Source organism: Rhinolophus hipposideros (genome assembly GCF_964194185.1).
Source record: "Rhinolophus hipposideros genome assembly, chromosome: 20".
Classification (NCBI taxonomy): Eukaryota; Metazoa; Chordata; class Mammalia; order Chiroptera; family Rhinolophidae; genus Rhinolophus; species Rhinolophus hipposideros.
The window spans coordinates 40,925,752-40,942,991 of NC_138066.1; the positions used below are offsets into that span (position 1 = coordinate 40,925,752).

Below are 17,240 nucleotides of genomic sequence, written 5' to 3' on the forward strand. Positions count from 1 at the left end.
CCCAGGCCTCAAATCACACTCTCCCTAGGCCCCCCTGACCCTCGGGGTGGGGGGAGTAGCCTGGAAAAATTTGAAGGGAATTGGGAAGGGCAGAGTAGGGCTGGAGGAGGCTGCGGCTTTTTTCCCTTTGTCAGGCTCTACCAGGGCTGGCAACGAGGTGATAATGCTCCTAATGGGCAGGGATAAGCAGGCGGATCAGCGTGTGTCAACAATAGTGGAGCAGGAAGGGCGGAAAGGGGCGGAGCCTGGCCAGGCTGGAGAAATGGTAGCCTGTAGAGGGGCTGAGGGTTGGGGGACTGTGCCCTGGGGCCTGCTGGTCCTGGGTGCCCATGGCTATATGCCCTACTTCCAGGTCCTTTAGTCCCTCTTATGTCCACAACAACCTCTGTACGGGGAGAGACTTGTCACCCAGCTCCCCCACACATACCTCCACGCCCCAACTCCCCCATCTCTGCCTCCAGGGAATGGCCTGGACTCCAGATCCCTCCCTGGAATCTTGATCTTAAGGATTCTAGCACCTGATCTCCACTCTCTCTGCCCCAACTACGCTGAAACCCAAATACTACATGCCCTGGATCACCCCTTGTACCTCCGTTGTACATCAACTCATATTCTCCATATGCCCCCCAATAATGCCCCATATTTCCACACAGATCAGATGGCCCCATCGAGTCCTGTGTCCCCTCCCCTGTGCTGCTGGGGAATGACCACCTCTCCCTTGTCCTGTCCCTACCAGGTTGCCCACGTTGAGCACGTTGTCAAAGTGCTCCGTCATGGGGTAATGTTCCATGGCCATGAAGAGGGTGTTGAGCACAATGCAGATGGTGATGCCCAGGTCCACGAAGGGGTCCATGACTATCAGGTGGATGATACTCTTGAACTTCACCCATGGCGCGCAGCAGTTCCATATGAGCACTTTGTGGGCACACTTGTACCACCATGGCGGGCACTTCTGGTGGGCCTCTTCCAATTCTGGGAGTAGGGTGGAAACAGACACCTGATGAGGAGCCTCCCCTCATGTGCTACCTTCCTCCTCCTAGATCTTTCGGGCTCCCTTCCAAGCCCCGCCACTTAGATCGCCACATCTCAAACCCCGCCTCCTCAGCGACACCTACTCCAAGCCCCGCCTCTCAGTGAGGCACCCTCATGACCCGCCCTTCTAGACCCCGCCCCCAAAGACCCACCCCTTTGCGAGCTTTGCTCAAAGACCCTTCTCTCAAAGCTTTACTTCAAGCTCGGATTTCTTGGCACGCCCCACAAAGCCCTGGCCCTCAGTGACTCCCACCCCTGCCAATGGCCCAGGCCTATGATCCCACACGCTGATCTGGCTGGGCCCGAGGGACTTGTGGGAGGTCCCCGCTGGGGATTGGCTCCCAATTCCACCTGCTGCTACTCAACGCTACTGGGGAACACAGAGATGCCCTGTGGGTTCTTTCTTCTGCTGACCCCTCCAGACTGTCCCCAGCCAGTCGATCTTTTCCCACCAGAGTGGCTTTCTGGAAATATGCCCTGTTCTTGCCACCCCAGCTCTACAGCCTTGGGGTTCTGTGAGGCCTACGGACATTGATGCTCCTCCTTCCGGCCGTCCAGGCCTCCTCTGCCTGTGGGTGTCCTCAGCCTAGGCCTGATCTCATTTAATTCCCACCAGAAATTGATAAGGTAAGTGCTATTAGTGCCACCTATCTCACAGAGGAGGAAAGGGGACTGGAGTCGGGGGCAGTCCCATGGACACCTGGGTTTGAGTGCATGATTGGGACACCCCGGGGTAGGGGAGGGGCTGGCTCTCACCCTCATGCAGGAATAAGCAAACCGGACCTCTTTTAAAGGCTGCAGATTCTTGTCTGACACTAACACCCCCCAACCTGGATGTTCCTGCAGATGTTACCGCCAAAACTTCTCACAACCGTCCCGGAAAGGGCAGCACTGAGTGGCCTCCACGGCCAGCTTTGCCCTGCATTCCCGGGCCCTTCTCTGGCAGGGCACACAGATACCTGGACGCCTGTCATACAAGGTCAGGAGAGATGGTGCCCTCTAGAGGTTTGCAAAGTTCTCTAGGAACTCCAAGTTCTTCCAAGCACAAGGCAAAGGGTCTGGGGAGCAGACCACATCTCTTCCAGGACAGATTTCCTTCCTTCTTTTTCTCCCTTCCTTTCTCTTTTCTTCCCTCTCTCCATCTCATCCATCCATCCATATGTCTCCTCCCATTCATTAATCTTTCTGCCCATCCAACCACCTATCTATCTGTCCTCTCTTCATGACCTCATCCTCTTTTTCCTCCTGAGACTCAGGGAGCTGCATGGTGATTTGGGGGAATCTGTGACTCTACCTGGGCGGAATATGACCTTTGGCCTTTAGCTTTTACCCAGAAGACATTTGAGGAGCAGGATCTCCAGTTTCTGGAACATTGGGCCTTCCTGGTTAGTATTACTATCCTGTCCTTCCCTGTTGCCTTGGCAGCCTCCAAGGCCCTCCCGGAAGCCCCCAGTTCCCGTAGCAGCCTGGCCTTGCAGCCAGAACTGGGCCGGGTTAAGCCAGGACTATATTTATCACAGCCATTTCTTCGATGCCAATATTAAGTTACTGTCCTCCTGAAGCTGGGCCCAGCCAACTCCATCCCCACCCCCGCACCCCCCTACCCCCAGGAGCCCAAGTGGCCTGATAGGCAGGGCAGACAGAGGAGGGCAGGTATGGGGTTGCCAGGTACTCACCCTCCATAGCATCTGAGATGCCACTGTCTGCACTGCAGCTCGGCCTCGGGGGCCCCTTCTCCCCTGGTGATGTGTCCAGGCTGCCATTGCAGTCTTTGCCATGGGCTGGGTCACCATCTGCCTCCTCATCTTCCAGAGCCTGGGCAGCTTTGGCCTGTGGACCAGCAAGGGTCATGGCATGAAATCCATCTCTGAGCCGGGGGCATGGACTAATGAACTCTCAGCTTCCTTCTGACTCCTTTTGGATAGGGGCACTTCTTCTTGCCTGCACTAAGCCTAGTGCAGGTGGCGGGGGCGACCTCAGTGGAGATGGGAGTGACAGGGTACAGACCAAAGTGATGGAGGGCCCTCATGCCTGATGACCCCTCAATCTCTGAAGCCTTGACTGACCCTGCATTTCACGAGATGATAAGTAAGTGGACAGCTACTCCCTGGGGCCTCATCAGGACTCCCCTCTCTCTCCACATGGACCCATATTCTGCCCAGAAAGAATCACAAAACCATAGATATTTAAGTTGAAAGGCTGCTTCAGGTTTAACTACTCTAGATTCCTTGTTCCATATGGGGAAACTGGGGCACAGGGCTGCTAAATACACTTTCTACTGCCGGGAAGCCTCTGCCCTTTTTCCTCCCTCACCCTGAGCCTGCCTGGGACAACCCAGGCTGAGGGCAAGGGAGATCCCTGGGTCCTCAGCCTCCTCTCCCTGAGTCCAGACCTTCTCCATGTCCTCCTGGTGCTTTTTGTATTTCTCCAGCATCTGCTGAAACTCCTCTTCTTTCTCTAGATCCTCAGCCATGTTGGCCTCATTCTGCTCAGCATACGCCATGGCTACCACTGCCAGGATCAGATTGATGAGGTAAAAGGAGCCCAGGAAGATGATGACCACAAAGAAGAGCATGTAGGTCTTGCCGGCTGCTCGAAGGGTCTGGGAGTGGGGGTGGGACAGGAAGCATCATCACAGGCCCCCCTGCCTGCTTTCACTCACCACCCCTCCCCACACACCCATTGCCCAGATAGATAAACAGAGAGGGTCCTTCACAGAACTTGGTGATTTGAGGCAGGACATGGTCGTCCTTAGCAGGATAAACATGAGCTAAAGCTGGGGAGTTCCAAATATATTCCTGGACCCAAATTTTCCTGGTCTCCTGGCTCAGATTGCCTGGAGGACTCCAGCCAGACATCTCAAGACCAGAGAGCCAGGATGAAAAACGGTGAATGTGGGCTTTGGGGTCAGCTTGAATGGTAGCTTTGCCATGGTGCCTGCCATCTAGCAAGAGCTCAACAAATAGTAGCTGTTATTATTGTTACTATTATAATTCTTTTCATTAATATCATCAGTGTTAGAAACATCACCAGGAACCAGAAGGCACCGTTGCTCCAGACCCAACCAGCCTGCCCCGCAGACAATAGAAGCTAAATAATTGTGCATGGCCATAGATGAATTTCTAAGCTCCCCTATTGGTAACCGTGAGGCCTGAAGATCTGTGCCAGGCCTAGATCTCAGCAATGGTGGAAAAAGAAGAAGAGACCGCTGTAGCTGAGGTCTGGGCAGGTGCCCAGTGTTGGACGGCTCCAAGAACCTGCATGAAGGGGCACTGAGGGGACCCCACAGAGAAGACAGCCTTGCTGGGGGCCCTGCCAGACCCTGAAGAGGCTGTGGGAGTGGAGGGAGATGGTTATAGGGCTGAAGAGCAGTGTGTTGGTTGCTGTACCAGCTGAAAGAGGTTCTCCCAATAGTCTTGTGTCATGAGGCGGAAGAGAGACAGGAAGGCCCAGCTGAAGGTATCATAGCTGGTGTAGCCATAGTTGGGGTTCCTCCCAGCTTTAATGCACTTGTAACCCTCGGGGCATTGCCTGGGGATAGAATGGAGGCTGATTTTAGGGAGGGAGGAAAGCTCCAACTGGGGGACAGATGGAAAGCCCCAAGGGAAAAAAAATCCTTTAGTCCTATCTGTGTTCCGAAAACAAGAAAGTGTTCCATCCATGCCCAGGGGTTTTCCTTACATTCCCATCCATCCCAGGTTGCTGGCCTGAATCAGCCCCTATTTCCCAACACCCTGGGGCACCTTTTCCCATTGCCCAGTATCACTCACCCAGCGTCACTGCTGTTCCCACAGAGCAGGGCGTCCAACGCGCCCTCCAGGAAATAGAAGTTCCCTTTGGGAATCAGAGGCCACAAAGGAAACATGTTACCCTCATGGACACACTGTGGACACATGTACCCACTGTGGACACATGTACCCACTTTACATGTGTGGACATATGTGTATGGACCATACCAAATAGATGCTCTCTGGAGTCCCCTCCCCCTCCTTTATGTGCAGCATAAAGGACCAAGTCCCAAGGTCTCTGGGTAGATACACGGCAGAGAGCTCAGCTCCAAGTGGTATCAGCTCAGTGCCTAGTGTGGTTGTACAGTCAGAATACAGCAGGGGCACAGAGACTGAAGGAATGTGTATGTGTGTGCATGGGGCTACCATGTATCTGCACAGGGTCCCTGACTGAGGGCTGAGGCTGGGGGGGCACGGGAGACTAGACTCCAGGATTCCAGGTTGAAGAAGGACTACCTTATTCTAATTTGCCAGAAGCATTGTGTGGACTAATAGTGCCATGTGAGAACCTGTGTCTTGTGTGTGCATGCCTATGAAGTACGAGTATGTGAATCGGATGTGGGTGTATTAGTGCCTGGTGGTGGCCCTGCCAGGGTGCAAATACATATTGTGATGAAGGAGAACAGGGAGTGTTTATGGGTTAAGGAATAGGGAATACGGAGTGTTGCTTTTTATACTGAAAGCTTCCAAATTCTCAAAACAACTTGGCCTTTCTTGTCACGTGAACCCTTTGAGAAAGGGTTAGTGAGTGAGTCTGAAGGTAAGTGAAAATTCTGAGGGTCAGGGAGATCAAGTGACTTGTCGGAGGTTTCCCGAGTGGTAAGTGATGGATTGAAGTTCAGGTCCTCCCCATGCTATTTATCTCACAAGGGGCTGCCCTTGGGGCTGGGACTGGCCCAACTGGCCTCCCAGCTTCCATTCTTACCTTCATCATTGATGTAGGCATCCCAGTCAAAGGTGTAGTTGCTAGCCCTGCTCTCCTGACTGCTCCAGGTGTCATTGTCGTACCACGTGTCATTGTCGTACCATGTATCATTGCTGTACCACGTGGTGTTGGTGTCGTTGAAGGGCGGGGGCCAGCGCACACACTTTTGCCGCAGGTTTCCCATGAAGAGCTGTAGCCCCACCAGGGCAAAGACACTCAGGCAGAAGACGGTGAGGATCATGACATCTGACAGCTTTTTCACCGACTGGATCAGGGCCCCCACAATTGTCTTCAGTCCTGACCATATGGAGGGTGAGAGGATGGAGGGGGGAGCCAGCAGGGCAGGTTTATAATTTTCCCCTCCAAGTCTTTGCCTACTCCAACTCCTTCCAGACTTGATGTACTAGGGGCACCACTTCCCTGAAGCCTTCCCAAGTTTGCCCCACACTTCTCTGATTACATCCTCAATCAGGAACCTTCGAATGGCCACAGAATCTCAGCCATTAAAAAAATGGATTATAAAGACTTCACAGGCTGCTGCCTGACCCCTAGAGCAACATACAAGCACATGGTAGAGCTTAATACATGTCGCTAGGTCAGCACTCCCAAAGCCTGTTCTGCAGGACACTGCTCTCCCAAGCTGTGCTCTTAAAAGGGGGGAGGGTCTATAAAGTTTGGGAAAGGCTATATATTCCACTCTTGGAAAGTCATTGTATAGATCAGCTTATCAAAGGCTCTGACAAGTCATACAAAAACAAACAAAAACTTTAATACCATTTTCCTTAACTTATCTGACCACAGAATCTCTTTCCTGATAATGCCTATTAACCCCCAAAGGAACAAGAGGGTTCACTTTGACAAGCTCTAGACTGACACTGCACTGCCTTTTTATTCTGTGCCTCTGGACGGAAAAGGCATAAAAACCTCTTCTAGAATTCCAGGGATGGATTCCCACCACGTAGAGAAGAGCCATAACTTCTTCCCTTGGGCCAAATCATAGTGTCCCTCCCTTCAATATCAGTTCATTTCCTTTTCTCATCTTGGTATAGACAAAAGATGTTCAGCAGCCTCCTTATGAAAACCCTCCTGAGCTCTGATCCTGGGAGCGTGGCATAGAGGAAAGGTGTTTGGCCTTGGCTCAGTGGCCAACATGCAGTGTGACCTTTGGTAAGCACTTTCCCTATTGGGGTCTCTCTCCTAAACTGCACGTGAGAGCTTTGGACTAGAGAACTAAAAGGTACTTTTTAGCATCAAGACTGAACAATTTCCCCTCCTCCTAGAGCCTCTTTTCCATCCCTTTTCAGATCATCTTTCTCTTCTTTAGTGAACCTTCTCCAGTTTCTCCACATGTTTTTTTGAGGGTCTGGATGATCCGGGTTCTATTTATTTCCTGCTTCTTGATACATTACTTTGGAATTGCTCGGCCTCATGGCTCAGTGGATAAGCTGTGTGTTCCCTATGGAGCCCTCAAAGCCGGGACTTTCCATCACTGATCCCTTTGTGTCTCAGCTGGTGGTCTCTGCTCTGTCCCGTCTGCTTATTTAACACACACACACACACACACACACACACACACACCCCACACCCATGTGCCAGGCACTGTTCTAAGCAGCTTATTGATATTAAAGCATTTAATCCTCATAACAACCCAATGCATGACACTATTATGTATTATCCACATTTTACAGATACTGAGGCACAGAAAGGTTAAGCCACTTACCCAAGGTCAAAGTTAGGAAGTGGTAGATGTGAGAATTGAACACAGGCAGACTGGCTCCAGAGTTTGTGCTCTAGCCACCTTGCTATACTGCCTCTCAAATGCCCATCCTCCCTCCTGGGACCCTTTCTCCTCTCTGGCCATGGGAGCCCCATGTGTCCAGACTTTGGTGTGTGTTCTTTACACACAGCCTGGGAGTCCTGTGACCCTGGGTCAGGCTCCTGGAACTTAAGTGTCAGGCTCCAGGCCTGGGCATGAAGGGTGTCCTATTGACCCAGGCAGAAGGTCCCTGTACCTCCCCAGTACCTGGGATGACTGTGATGGTTTTCAGGGCTCGCAGAACCCGAAAGGTTCTCAGGGCTGAGATGTTGCCCAAGTCCACAAATTCCGTCAGGTACCTGTGGGGGACATGGGAGTGGGATGAGAGCTGTGTCGGAGCTAGGAGTGGGTAAGAGGGCAGAAATCCTTGTAGTAGGGGTTCCCACAGGGGTTAGGGTCAGCTCAGACATGCCAAGGTTCCTGTGGGGGCCTGAGATTTGGGAAAGATAGTGCAGGAGCTTTGCTGGGGAGTGGAGGTGGCAAGGGTAGCCCAGCTCTCCGAGGAGGTGAGGGCCTGTGGGACTGGGCCCAGGGCTGCTGCATGTGGTTGTATATGGCATGTGGAGGGGCAGTAGGAGAGCCTGCAAACCAGATCGTGGGGATGGAAACTCCTAGAGCTGTACAACTCACAGTCTTTTTACTTGACCTGAAGCCCCTAGGAGAGGGGCACCCCTCGGAGAGGGGCAGCCTGCTCAGCTACTGTCTCTGAGGCCTGGCCCTCTCCCCTTCCCTGCCTCAGCCTCAGGATGCCCTTGGCCCCTGCTCACGCCATCATGATGACGCTGAAGTCCAGCCAGTTCCAGGGGTCCCGGAGGAATGTGAAGCCATCGACGCAGAAGCCTCGGGCCAGCACCTTGATGAGGGACTCAAACGTGTAGATCCCTGTGAAGGTGTACCTGGTGGGGAAATGGCCAGCCAGGGCCAGGCATGTCACGGCCAGGCAAGGGTGTGGTGGCAATGAGGGACCTCTCAGGAGAGAGGATCACAGAAATGAAATATGCTCCCCAGGGGGCTGAGGACATTGGTGAGAGTGACGGTGGGTGCCATCCCGGGGGATTAAAGTGCTGATGGGGTGACAGTGACAGTATACGTCTCCCTGGAAGACGAGAGCAGTATCACTCTGAGCATCCTCAGAGCGCAGACCCCTGGGATGGGCTGTGTCATAGGGCCAGCAGGGGGTGGGGGTGGGGTCACAGGGAGGGAGAGACTTACTCCACGTTCTTGGACCAGGGGGGCGGGTCGCTCATGGTCATGAACACGCAGTTGGTCAAGATGGTGATCATGATGAACAAACTGAACAGCGTTGGGGGAAGGGTCAAGGAAAGTGAGGGAGCAGGTGGGGAGGGGAGGTGGACAGAGGACCTCCTTGCCCAGAACCCAGAACGCCCAGTTTTGCTTATGCCTAACGTCCCCTGCTCCCCCCCTCCCGGCTCTGCACGCGCCCCACTCGCTCGGGCAGGATATGAGTGGATGAGCACCTTGATGGCGCCTCGTCTGATGATGCTGAAGGGGCTCAGCATGTAGAGAGCGGGCGTGGCAGAGAAGCGGAAGATGGCTTTGCCCTTGTTGAGCACGATGAAGGTCTGAGACAAGGAGAGAGCTGTGAGGCCTAGGGACAGGTGTACAGATGGACAATGGACAGACAGGTAGAGGGCACCCTCCCAGGCCCAGACCTTCTTGTCACTATAGTAGGGGTCCAGGTCCTCCAGGGGGATGCCGATGACCTCTGGTGGAGGGTCCCCAAAGATAAGGGGCAGGTTCTTGCCAGCCTCCATGTCACTTCGCGGCTTCCTTTCAGGCTCCTCGATCTCCATCTGCTTGTTCCGCAGCTGCCGGGCCTCCTCCTCCACGGCACGCTGTTCTATGGCTGCCAGGGACTCCCGGGTGAAGGGGCGCAGGCTTTCGGGGCCCAGAGGCACCAGGGTGGGCAGAGACGGGCGGGCCATCCTTGCATCCTGGGCTCAGGGTCCAGGAGGCAGCGGGCAGCTGGGGCAGCTGTCGTGTGCAGCCCCCCTAGGTGCTGGGCAGCCACCCTGCCCTGGGTCTGCTGTCTGCTATTCACCTCCTGCCTGCCCAGGGGCCAGGCTGGCGAGGTGGGTGTGCAGGCCCTGTTGGGACTGAGAGACGTGCCTGCAAGGCCCAAGCACTGTTGTGGCACAAGAACATCACCCCTGAGCCCCACACCACATTCTCCCCAGAAGGGGGTAGGCTGCCCTCAGGACTGATGGCAAGCCAACCAGATCCTCTTCAGCCTTGGGGACTGGAGGTCAATGTCCCAGTGCCCTCAACCGTCTCCTGCACCCAAGCTCTGGGAACTGTGTGGTTTCCGCCTACAAAGACAGAGAGAATCACAGCTGGTTATAGCCACATAGGGCCTCTATTCCAAAGTGAGGTGGAAAGAGTCAGATGTGCAATGTGCTGGTGGGTCCAGAGGATGGGCTAAGACGAGGCCTGGGGGAGATCAGCCTGAAGGAGGAATGGCAAAGGGATTTCATTGTGAGGGCCAACTTGGATTGGCTGCTATAGGCTGCCTGGAAATGTGGGCAGAAACCATCGAGGTCGCAGCCAGACTCAGAGCAAAAAGACAGCTGTGATTGACTAGTGATGTCTGCCAGGGGCATGAGAAAGAAGAAAGTGATGCATCTGCCCGTGTTTGCCACCTGTCCTGGAGGGAAAGGAAAGATGTGGGCATGTGGAGTATCCTGTCCTGATCTTTGGGGAAGTGTGATGATGGATTGGAAGAGGGAAGAAGGAAGGGCCCCAGGCCCTGCAGAGTGTCCCACCAGCTCTCCCCCATAGGACCTATGGGATCTAACCCATGGGAAAGCAGGGGATGCTGGAGCAGGCAGATGCAGGGTGTGTGGGGGGGGTCCTGTAGATGCTAATGTGGAAGAGGAAGACACAGGAAAGGTCGTGAGCACAAGGAGGTGGACAGTTTCAGTGGTGGGGGCAGGGCTAGAGATGCCAGGGACTGTTTCTGGCTGCATGAACTGGGTGGATGAAGGGGCACCCCCAGGAGTTTTAGGGGCATGTGAGCACTGTGTGGACTGTGTCTCCTGGGCCAGTCCCTCAGCCTCTCCTGGCTCCTGCCCAGCCCTCCTAAGCCTTTTCCCTGTGGAAGGGAGGGCCTGCAAAGGCCCTGGGGAATGACCCACATCAGTAGGCAGGCACGGGGGGACCATCGCAGCCCAATCACACACAGCCACAAGGCCCACACAGACACTCAGGAACCACCCCTCCATCACAGGGGCTCAGACAGACCCCCCAGAGACACCCAGAGCTACACCAGAGGGCAGCTTTCTCGCAGCAGGCTCATATGCTCCAGCAGTGAGCGCCCTGACCCCGGCTAGGCTAGTGCAGGCACTTCCTCAGGCTTAGTCAACAGGTGGGGAGGGTGGCCCAGGGAGCGGCCAGAACCATTGGGCAGAGCTAGCCACGCCCTGGCCTGGCTGCCCAGCTGCTCCCTACCATCACCCAGGGAGTCGTGTTTCCACGGGATGACTCTGCTCATTTCTGCTGACCCCGTCCCCCAGCTGCTCATTGGCCCCATCGTGTGTGAGAGTGTGTGTGTGAGCACACGTTCACACACATGTACACACACACACACACAGCCTGAAAACACCCCTCACATGGACCCCACAGTTGTACCCTGCCACTCAGCACCCACCTTCCTTCCTTCATCCGCATCACCAATCCCATATAGACACACATACAGAAGACTCTGACCTGCCAGATGACCCTGGACGGACCCCATGGCTGCTGGGCACCCTCCCAGTTCACAGGCCCCACTTGGCAACAATCCTCTGGCCGATGCTACCCACTCTCTCCTTCACAGCACCCCAAGTGGGACCACAGAAAACCAGACGGACTGGCCCCAGCATCTGAAACTACACTCCCTGGAGTCACCAGATGCCCCCAGTGGTTTCTTCTCAGCTGGCCCTCCCTCGAACATCTGACACTGCCACTGCATTTCTTCTCAAGAGAAGAACCTGGCCTGCCCCTCTGGCCACTCTCCTTCTCTGCTCTGTGAGCTCCTCCTTCCTGCTCCTGGAAGATGCTGCTTCTCCAGGGCCTGGTTTCCAGCCCTGATTTCTCTTTACAGCACACACCTCTTGCCCTGTGTCCTCCTCCCACCTCCACCCACCTCCTTTCCATGGTTTCTATAACTTTGCCACATCTGTTCCCACCTTCCCAAGGGCCCTAGACCCGTCAAGTTTGGCGCCTTTCACATGTAGCTACAGCCTGCACAGCTCTTAGATCAACGGTAATTCATGGCATGTTTGTGTGTTTGTCTGTTGGTATCTGTCTCCCCCACAAGACTCCTTGTGGGTTGGAGCTCGGGGTCACCACTGAATCTGGTGCCTGGTACATTGGTACCAGACCCATAGATGGCACAGCCAGCCTGACATCTCCTCCTGCTGTCCCCTGCTCCTGCTGGATCCCAGCTGGCCTCAACTGGACTCCTCATCTTTCCCTTCAAAATTTGCACGTCACCTAAATTCCTCTCCTCCTATGCCCTCCACCAATCCTGAAGCCACTTCACGTCTGGATGTCTTATGTGAGGTGAAAAATGTCCTCCGTGGCTAGGCCAGTTGAGGCATGGTTTTGGCTGGTGGCTACTGAAAGCATTGTGATGGTACACCTGGTCGGTTCCCAAGCCCTGACCCCTTAGGCTCCCTTTCAGCACCCATGGGGCTCTCCATCCTCCAGGCTATTGCTGCCTCATTACCCCTCACCCACTCTATTTTAATAACCTCCCACCTGCCTCCCTACCTCTCAGCAGGCTCCCCTCCAACTCACCATCCACATTTCTAAAATCACAAGTTTGAACATGTCATTCCCTGCTTAACCCTTCCGTGGCTTCCCTTTGTTTAGTAGTGTCCACACTCCTCCCCATAGCTCCCAAGGCCTTCCATAATCTGATTCCTACCTCTACACCCACCCGTCCCACCCTCTGGCCATGCTACCTCCATTTTTACAAATGGACCAAGCTGTTTCCCACCCCACCCATGTCTTTGCTTATGGTCTATTAAGCCTCCTGGAGGATTCCTCCTTTTTATCTCCCTGGAGAGCTTTAATTTGTCTTTCTAGACTCAACCTATACAAAACCCACCACCTCCAGGAAATCCTTCCCTGGGCATGCTGGCTGAGAGAATCATTCCTTTGTGCCAGCAGTGTGCCTAATGCTCAGTAAAAGCTTATCGAATGAATGAATGAATACATTAGAGGAACGCTCCCCTTTAGCCCCTTTCTCCTTTAAGTGCACCCTGAACCTAAATCATAACCAGGAACTGAATCTCCTCTGACATTGCCTCTTCCAGCGCTCTCCTCCTCGCTCCTACCGCGGAGCTTAGCTCAAGTACTGGCTACTTCTTCCTGCCTTCAGTCCTTCAACCCTGCCTTTCTACCTCCCCATCAGACCCCTCTGAGTTCACTGCCCTCCTCCTACACCCTCAGTTACCAGAGCAATTATCACAATTCCACCCTTGAAAATACCCTCAACTCTAGCCTCCTCTCTCCTTCTACCCCACTTGCCTGTGGAAACCTCAGCAGGTCTGTCCCAACTAAGCAGTCTTGTCAGCCACTTAGCAATTGGACATTGCTGCAGCAAAGGCAAGACCTGCCTGTTTCATGCTTGACTTCATGGTTAAACCCTAGGTTTGCCCTCAATTGTGCCCTGTAAGTGCAGGTTTCAATGGAAGCCTCACTTTTCCACATTTTGAGAACAACTACCGTGTTTCCCCGAAAATAAGACCTAGCCAGATCATCAGTTCTAATGCGTCTTTTGGAGCAAAAAGTAATATAAGACCCGGTCTTATATTATATAAGGTCCGGTATATATTATAGTATATTATATTACATTACATCGTTATATCATATATCATACCATATCATACCATATCATATTACAATTATTATATTATATTATATTATATACCCAGTCTTATAGTAAAATAAGATCGGGTCTTATATTAATTTTTGCTCCAAAAGACGCGTTAGAGCTGATGGTCCAGCTAGGTCTTATTTTTGGGGAAACACGGTATTTCATGCCTTTTCTTCTTTCCTCAAACCTTCTGCACTCTTCCTCATGATGCTCCCAGCTGGTGACTTTGCCTCCAGTCTTTATTGAGAAAACAGGAGCCATTACACAGTCAAATGGACAACTATCTTTACTGCCCCAAACTCCTTCTTCTTCCATCTTCAGAAGAAGAATCACCAAAGGCCAGGCCTTCCACTTGGGCTCAGGCCCCGACCCCTCTTGCCTTCCCAAGGACCTTATTCCCTAGCTATCTTCTCTCTACCACCATCGACCTCTTCCTTCTTCAAAATTATGGCAATGGTGAAAAAACTACCCTCCTAGCCTCACTCATCCCTTCATCTATTGCCTTATTTTTCGGTTCCTCTTCACAAACCAACTTCTTGGAAAGTGTCTACACCAGCTGTCTTTACTTCCTTACCTTTCGTTTGCTCTCCAACGCATTCCAACCTGGCTTCTATTCCCCCAATTCAACTGAAATGGCTTTTGTCAAGTCACTGGCACCCTCCCTGCTGCCAAGTCCACTGAACACATTTCTGTCTTTACCTCCCTCAACCTCTCAGAAGCATTCAACCCAGTTGGCGGTAGCCCCCTTCTGGAAACACTCTGCTCTCTTGGGTTCCATGAGCGTACACCCATCGTTTCCCTACTGTGTCTCTGGCTGTTCCTTCTTAGTTTCCTTTGCTTGTCCCTCTCTTTCTCCCCGATCTCTTAAGTTTCTCAGGACTCAGTCTATGTCCAGATGGCATCACTCCTGTGACTGTAAATAGTGCTACAAGAATATGATAAACTTCTCTTTTGAACTCTAGGCTGATCTATTCAACTGGCTACTGGACCATTCCATGTGGGTAACTACCGTGTTTCCCCGAAAATAAGACCTAGCCGGACCATCAGCTCTAATGTGTCTTTTGGAGCAAAAATTAATATAAGGCCTAGTCTTATTTTACTATAAGACCGGGTATATAATATAATATAATATAATATAATATAATATAAATAATATAATACTGGGTCTTATATTAATTTTTGCTCCTAAAGATGCATTAGAGCTCATTGTCCAGCTAGGTCTTATTTTCAGAGAAACACGGTAAGAGGCATCCCAACCTACAGTGTCTGAATGACACATCAGTGTTCTTCCATTGCTCCACCCACAGTCTTCCTCAGCCCAGGAAATGGCACCACCATCCGTCTGGTTACTCAAGTCAAAAATCGAGGTGTCTCTTTGAATTCTGTTTTTCCTCATCTTCCATATCCAGCCCATCCAAAGTTCTGTTACTAGCATCTCCAAAATATCCCTAAGCTCACCTTTTCCCCCGGTCCATATCACAATAATCTCTTTCAACAGCCTGTTTCCTGCTGGCAGCTTTTGTCCTGTCCCTCCAAACCAGTCCCATAAAGCAGATGGTGATCTTTTAAAAACAAGAAACGAATCACGTTATTTCTCCCGCTTCAATTCTTCAGTAACTTCCCTCACGCTTAGAATAACACCTAACTGTCTTGTGGTGACCTAAAAGACACTGGTGAGCCAGCCCTTATCTACCTCTCCAGCTATGTCTCCTGACCTCTCCGTCCTGCTCTCTCTGCCCCAGTCGTCCATCCTCGCTCCAGCTCCTTGACCACTGGGATCATGTGTACCTTTTGGATTTGCTCTCCCTGGAGATGTTGTCCCCTCCCTCTTTACATGGTCTTCTCAGCCCTGGTCTAAACTCAAATGTCTCTTCTCCAAGAGGGTTTCTCCTCCTCTACTCTATCGCAGTGTCCCTGTGTTTCCCTTGACATCATTTATCGTAACTACTAATTGCTTGGTTATTTGACTGATTTGTCTGTCTCCTCCACTAGACCGAAATGCCAAGACAGCCAGAACTGTGTCTGTCTAGGCCAGTCCCAGCACTGAGCATACTGTAGGCAACTCAATACGTGTTTGCTGAAAGAATGAGTGGATGAGGTTTGGATACAGACCTTTCCAGGGATAAAAAGGGATTCTGATATATTCCATCCATCCATCCATCCATCAAACCATCCATCCATCCATCCATCCAACCATCCATCCATCCATCCATCCATCCATCCATCCATCCATCCATCCAACCATCCATCCATCCATCCAACCATCCATCCATCCATCCATCCATCAAACCATCCATCCATCCATCCATCCATCCATCCATCCATCCATCCATCCATCCATCCATCCAACCATCCATCCATCCATCCAACCATCCATCCAACCATCCATCCATCCATCCATCCATCCATCCATCCATCCATCCATCCATCCTGTTTATAAACCAGAAACTGAGCTAGCCTTGAGAAGGACACCAAGGCATACCAGTTGGGCGTGCTGCCTTTCCCAGAGCTGAAAGTGGGGAAGAAGGTGGACATGGGCACATGTATTGTGTTTCCCCGAAAATAAGACCGGGTCTTATATTACTTTTTGCTCCAAAAGATGCATTAGGGCTTATGTTCAGGGGATGTCATCCTGAAAAATCATGCTAGGGCTTATTTTCTGGTTAGGTGCTATTTTCGGGGAAACATGGTAACTATGAGATGAGAAGGTGATGCCTGCTCTAAAGAGGGGAGGTGATTGTGCTCTGGGAGTTCAGGTGGATGAGGGTTACTTACAGGTCAGGGAAGAAAAGATGTGGCTTTTCATTTGGGCCGCCAAGGATGAGTAGGTTATGAACACAGGGAAATGGAGAGAAAGGAGAGAGAACATGGAGAGAACATGGAGGAAATGGAGAGAAAGGAGAGAGAAATGGGGAGAGGGAACAACCAGAGCAAAGACAGAGGCAGGACATACGGAACTACACTTGTGTCAACATTTGTGGGGCACAGAATCTGCTTAGGAATCGGGGGGAGGTGGGTTGGGCAGCTGGACTTCATCCTACAGCCTTGGAGAGCGAGCCCCTCACAGGGCTGGTGGGTTGGGGTGGGCCAGCATGTATGTACCTTCTGCCCACCTGTTCAATGTATCTAGAATAGATGGAAAAAGCTGTGTTGTTTTCAGTAGGCACCAGTGGAGGAATGAAAGGATACCTGGGAAGTACGCATGGTGATTTCCTGGAGGGGACAAGCATGACAGTGGCCCATATCATGGACTGGGTGTCACGCTCGCAGATCTCCATGTGGTTCCTCCAACCACAACCTGGAGTAAAGGGGCCAGTGTGACAGCTTGATCCCTCTTTCTACCAGCCAGAGATCAGACTCCGGCGTCAACCCTGTTCCTAAGATGTAGCGGCTAAGGGCCTGGGTTGGGGGTCTCCAGGCAGCTTTACCCCCACTGAATTCAAGAAAGTTGGAGTTGTCAGGGCCTGAGAGATCAATGAATCCAACACACTCATGTTACAAATGGGGAAACTGAGGCCCAGAAAGGAACAGCAACTCTCCCCAGATCACACACTTATTCATTCAACAAACATTTCCTGAGCATATGCTCCATGCTGGACTCTGATTTAGCAGTGGCAAATTCCCTGTCCTCACTGAGCTTGCATTCCAGAGGGAGGAGGCAGATAATAAATAGGGAAGCAAATAAGATAATTTTAGAGAGTGATGAATGAGAGGCTGAGCCAAAACTAAAACCCAGCTCCCTGGGCACCAGGGTCAGAGCCCGTTTAGTAAGTGAGAAGCCCATCGGAACCTCTG

At 52.2% G+C, this 17,240-nt stretch overlaps 1 protein-coding gene across 1 annotated transcript in view; it reads right to left on the reverse strand.

The window, feature by feature from the left end:
* Positions 1-10,081, reverse strand: part of SCN4A (sodium voltage-gated channel alpha subunit 4) — a 28,637-nt gene extending 18,556 nt beyond the window's left edge. Inside the window, exons 1-10 of the mRNA XM_081028036.1 lie at positions 9,235-10,081; positions 8,774-9,144; positions 8,329-8,457; positions 7,769-7,860; positions 5,746-6,042; positions 4,803-4,866; positions 4,422-4,563; positions 3,425-3,634; positions 2,709-2,862; positions 734-972 (exon numbers count right to left, since the gene is read on the reverse strand). Coding sequence (XP_080884162.1) covers positions 734-972; positions 2,709-2,862; positions 3,425-3,634; positions 4,422-4,563; positions 4,803-4,866; positions 5,746-6,042; positions 7,769-7,860; positions 8,329-8,457; positions 8,774-9,144; positions 9,235-9,507 — 1,971 coding nt within the window. The 5' untranslated portion in view covers positions 9,508-10,081. The remainder of the gene's footprint in view (positions 1-733; positions 973-2,708; positions 2,863-3,424; positions 3,635-4,421; positions 4,564-4,802; positions 4,867-5,745; positions 6,043-7,768; positions 7,861-8,328; positions 8,458-8,773; positions 9,145-9,234) is intronic.
* Between the last annotated feature and the right edge of the window lie 7,159 nt (positions 10,082-17,240).